The sequence below is a fragment of the Myotis yumanensis genome, unplaced genomic scaffold, assembly GCF_028538775.1.
Source record: "Myotis yumanensis isolate MYYU_CA2020_CCGP unplaced genomic scaffold, mMyoYum1.0.hap1 SCAF_4, whole genome shotgun sequence".
Taxonomy (NCBI): domain Eukaryota; kingdom Metazoa; phylum Chordata; class Mammalia; order Chiroptera; family Vespertilionidae; genus Myotis; species Myotis yumanensis.
Genome location: NW_027223755.1, coordinates 104,326,910 through 104,332,172, shown reverse-complemented (window position 1 = coordinate 104,332,172; position 5,263 = coordinate 104,326,910). Strand labels below are relative to the sequence as shown.

General features: G+C 54.6%; 1 protein-coding gene across 1 annotated transcript; it reads left to right on the top strand.

Annotated features, from left to right (window-relative positions):
* Positions 1–3,330: 3,330 nt before the first annotated feature.
* Positions 3,331–4,065, top strand: LOC139009534 (foot protein 1 variant 2-like). The gene has a single exon (XM_070413802.1). It carries the CDS (start codon positions 3,331–3,333, stop codon positions 4,063–4,065), a length of 735 nt encoding a protein of 244 aa, XP_070269903.1.
* The last annotated feature ends 1,198 nt before the right edge of the window (positions 4,066–5,263 follow it).

Sequence of the window (5,263 nt, the reverse complement as noted above, 5' to 3'; positions counted from 1 at the left end):
AAATAAAGTAAAACAAACTTTATTATTCAGGACCCATTATTATGTCAGTTGCTGTTGGAGAAAACCAAATCAGGCAAGCTTAGCAAAAGTGAGGACGCATGGTGTCGGATAGCCGCAGCTCAGAAAAGACGGAGCTGTTTTGGGGACACAGTCAGGGCTTGGAAGCTAAGAGGAGCCCTTTGCCCACCTGCCCCCGTGCGCAGCGCACCCTCTCCTGCTGCGCTGGGGCTCTCTGAGCAGCAGCTGGCCAGCTCTGCAGGAGCGGAGAGGAATGGCTCCCACGGACCCTCCAGAAAAATCCAGCACGCACTTGCATTGGCTGGAAGCAGATCACAGGCCAGTCTGTGCACCGGTCTGTGGCCAACGATGGCTCAGCCTGAGCAACCCGGCCATCCTGGACCAGACACCGTGGCCAGAGGGAGGCAGCCCCTGAGGGGGTCACCACCAAGCCATCGCTGTGCTTACCACAAGAAGAAGGGGGTGCGGATACGGGGTCATGATGCACAAAGACAGTAGCCACTACATATACTAATATTATTGCCATGGACTGAACTGTGGCCGCCAAAGTCATATGTTGAATCCCTAACCCTCAATGTAAGTGCTACTGGTGATAGGGTATTTAGGAGGTAACTAAAGTTAAATGATGAAAAGTCATAATGGTGGGACCCTAATCTGATAAAACTGTGGTCTTCTAAGAAGAGTAAGAGACCCCAGAGCTTGCTCTCTCTCTCTCTCTCTCTCTCTCCCTCCCTCCCTCCCTCCCTCCCTCTCCTCCACCCCCTCCTTGCCATGTGAGGACACAGTGACTAGGTGGCTGTCTGCAAACCAGGAGAGAGCCCGCGCCAGACAATGACCACATTGCCTCGTTGATCTCAGACTTCCAGCCTCCGGGACTGTGAGAAAGTCAGTTTCTGTGGTTCCAGGCCCCTCTATGGCATTCTGCTATGACAGCTGAGCAGGGTAAGCCAGATTTCTCTGTGTTAGTCAGGGTTCTCCAGAGAAATAGAACCCTGACTAATACAATCACTAATAACAAAAATAGCAAAGTGGTTTGCATTTTTAGGGAACTTACCATCCAGCAGACACCGCTGAACTATAACAACCTTTTAATGTCCCCGCTGGAGACACGGGGAAGGCAGCCGCCGGAGATGAACAGCTTGCTGCTGGTCCTAAAGCCGGCCAGCGGCCGAGTCAGGGTTTGAACCCGGGGCAGTCTAGTCTAGGGCTACTTCTGGATAATGGGAATATTAAAGAAATACATTTTGTGCTTTTCTGTACTGATTTTTTAAATTTATTTTATTGATTTTTTTACAGAGAGGAAGGGAGAAGGATAGAGAGTTAGAAACATCGATGAGAGGGGAACATTGATCAGCTGCCTCCTGCACACTCCCACCAGGGATGTGCCTGCAACCAAGGTACATGCCCTTGACCGGAACCGAACCCGGGACCCTTCAGTCCGCAGGCCGACGCTCTATCCACTGAGCCAAACAGGTCAGGGCTCTGTACTGATTTTTAAGTGACATGTTACTTCTAGAATCTAGGGGGGACAAAACCATTTCCATATTGGAAATATTTTTAAAAGGAGGTCACAGAGCATCAGCCCCGGGGAGAGGGCGCAGCGTGGGGAAGAGACACTAAAATCTATAGACATGGTGGTCCTTCCAAAGGCACTCACCCAGTGACCTTGACTGCAGGTCAAACAGCCAATGTCACATGGATGAGGGTTAGAACCGCTGAAGCAACATGTGCTTGGGGGCTTTTTCCAACGTCAGAGCGTTACAGCCACGAGAAACCCCAAGTCCCTGAGACTGTGTCAGTGGGCGTGGTGCCCAGACGGGGGGAGTCGGCCTCGCTGCAGGGGCCACACCTGCGGTCTGTGTGCAGTTCTTGGCCTTCATTTCAGGAACATTGGCAAACCAGAGTACAATCAGAAGAGACAGCCAAGAAGGGGGCAGAGGCGGGGGGGGGGGGGGGGGGGGCGGCGGGTGTGAAAAGGGCCTGAAAACCATGAGAAAGCAGCAGTATTTCACTTGAAGAAAAGACTCCGAGGGTGGGGAGGGCGTGAGAGCTGACCTTTAGGGGCAGGCTGGTGCGGAGTCGCCTAACTGGGGAAAATTATGAGCTTCCTGCCCCTGGTGTATGCAAACCAAGGCTTCGGCCATCTGTTGATGTGGGTGAATGGTTAGATTGGTTGAGCGTGTGGTTGGACCACAGGGCCATGAAGTCTCCTTTTTTTAAAAAAAAACAAGTATCTTTTTATTGATTTTAGAGATAAAGGAAGGGAGAGAGACACACTGATGTAAGAAACGTTGGTTGGCTGCCTCCTGCATGCCCCCTGCTGGGGATGGAGCCGGCAACCCGGGCATGTGCCCTGACCAGGAATCCAACCGGCAACCTTTTGGTGCATGGGGCAACGCTCAACCAACCGAGCCACAGCCGCCGGCCGGGGCGAAGTCGCCTTTTACGTTGAGTGTCTGTGTGCCTCTGATTTTTGGAAAGATGTGGGAAGGCTCACCCTGGAGGGAGACTGTTATGAACTGAATATTCTTGTACCCCCTGTTTTGCATGTTGAAGCCCTAACCCCAGTTTATCTGTCCATGGAGACGGGGCCCGTAAGAAGTGATTAAGGACGGGGTTAGTGTCCTTACAAGAAGAGACACCAGGAAGCTCCCTCTACCTCTGCCCCGCCCCGCCCCCCCCCCCCCCCCCACACACACACACACACACGTGCACGGAGGAAAAGCCGTGTGAAGGTGCACCAAGAATGCAGCCACCTGCGAGCAAAAAGCAGTGCCATGTCCTGAGGCACTGCATCGGCCGGCACCTTGACCTTCCCGCCTCCAAACTGTGAGACGTGAATGTCTGCTATTTAAGCCCCCGGTCAGTGGTATTTTGTATGGCCGCCCGAGCAGACTAAGACAGAGAGGGACTGCCAATCAGGCGCCTCTGCTGGCTTCCTCGGGGCATCTAGGGACTGGAGCCCCGGCCCGGCCTCCAGGGACCAGCCTCCAAGGTCCTGCGGGTCGGCTGATGAGGGCCAAGGAGGAGCTGCTTGCCCCTCCCTCTCTGTGGCCTCCGATTTTTCTCAGTTAATAGAACAGACATTCTCTTCGGTGTCAAAGGTCCCAAGCCCTGGGGGGACAGGACACACAGGAGTAAAAGTGAAGCTTGGATGGTGGCGTGTGGTGAGTGGGAGTGACTTTGGGTGGGAGGGGCTTGCCAGCACTGACTGACGCTGGTAACTGAATCCCGATTTTTTTCTGCTCTCAGTCTCTTTCCCAGGGAAAGAGACCCTGTCTCTTGACCCTGTCCTACGCCAATCCACTAGCCATGACCCTGTCCTACGCCAATCCACTACCCATGACCCTGTCCTACGCCAATCCACTACCCGTGACCCTGTCCTACGCCAGTCCACTACCCGTGACCCTGTCCTACGCCAGTCCACTACCCGTGACCCTGTCCTACGCCAATCCACTACCCGTGATCCTGTCCTACGCCAGTCCACTACCCGTGACCCTCTCCTACGCCAGTCCACTACCCGTGACCCTGTCCTACGCCAGTCCACTACCCGTGACCCTGTCCTACGCCAGTCCACTACCCGTGACCCTGTCCTACGCCAGTCCACTACCCGTGACCCTGTCCTACGCCAATCCACTACCCGTGACCCTGTCCTACGCCAGTCCACTACCCGTGACCCTGTCCTACGCCAGTCCACTACCCGTGACCCTCTCCTACGCCAGTCCACTACCCGTGACCCTGTCCTACGCCAGTCCACTACCCGTGACCCTGTCCTACGCCAGTCCACTACCCGTGACCCTGTCCTACGCCAATCCACTACCCGTGACCCTGTCCTACGCCAGTCCACTACCCGTGACTCTGTCCTACGCCAGTCCACTACCCGTGACCCTGTCCTACGCCAGTCCACTACCCGTGACCCTGTCCTACGCCAGTCCACTACCCGTGACCCTGTCCTACGCCAGTCCACTACCCGTGACCCTGTCCTACGCCAGTCCACGACCCATGACCCTGTCCTACGCCAATCCACTACCTACCCGGGCCGTGTGAATTGCTCCAGTCAGAGTATATGTCCCCGTTAGAGGCAGTGAGACCCCGTGAGACTTCTGATGGGACATCTGAGGCAAAGACCCCAGACTTGGACCGAGAATCTGAGCTCTCTGAGCTCCTGTGGGTATCTGGTGGCCACAGTGTGCCACTGGCCTCCGGATGGAGCCAACATACAGGAAGTGACTCGAGGGATGGATTGAGTCGTCAGGACTCAGGACCCCTGGATCCAGCTGTGCCTGCAGCCAGACATTTTAATGGAACTAGAATTGCTCCCTTTTGGTTTCAGCTGGTTTGGGTCTGTTTTCTTTCACTTGAAACTGAGTCTTGACGGAGACATTGCTCTGTGCCTAAAAGCGCTACGAGGGTCTATACCGAGTCTTACGAGCAGAAGGGAGGCAGCTGCTGATTATACGCCCAGAGGGGGTGGACAAGTAGCCAGGAAGGCTGCACAAAGAGAGGCCAGGTAAACTGGACTTGGCAGGACGAGGAGGAAAGATAGGAGAGGCCATTCGAAAACTTTTCAAACCTCTGGATGGAGAAATGAAGGAATATACTCCTCCAGAACCCGAGGGACAAGGAGGAAAGTCACAGTGGGAAAACTGGAAAACGTGTTTGACTGAATGATATAAAAAGTACATATTAAAACGTGTGGGTTGCAGCTAAAGCAATACTTAGAGCGAGCATTGTAGCCTTAAAACTCATAAATTAGAAAAGAAGAAAAGCTAACAATGAATGCTTCTGCTATCCGTCTCAAGAAGTTCGAAAAAGAGTAGCAAGATAAACACAGACGAAAGTAAAGGAAGAAAAATAATCAAGATAAACAGACTGAAAGAGGAAGGAAGTGTGCCCTGGAGAGAATCCACAAGCCCCAGCCGGGTGGTGGGTGAGCCATAGACACGAGGCATGACTGCTCTCCTGCCCGGGAGGCCAGCGCGCTGGGCGGGAGACTGGGCGCCGGAGGTCACAGAGCAAGAGCGCAGAGGGGGGGCCGACGCCTGCAGGGCACGGTGGTGCCCGAGCACAGGAGCTGTCCCCCGAGGCCTGGGGCCGGGACCCCACTCCATGGGTGTGGAAGCCACGGCAGTTTCTCCACCAGGGAGTTGGAGGAGGGAGGTGTGCCACGCTGGCCTTTAGAGACAGACCCTCTTCAGATAAGGAGCCAGGCCCTCGATGCCTGGGCTGCTTGAAAAGGAAAAGA

What these genes read in the sequence shown, in the direction of transcription:
- LOC139009534 (XM_070413802.1), top strand. Translation starts at nt 3,331, where the DNA reads ATGACCCTGTCCTACGCCAATCCACTACCCATGACCCTGTCCTACGCC.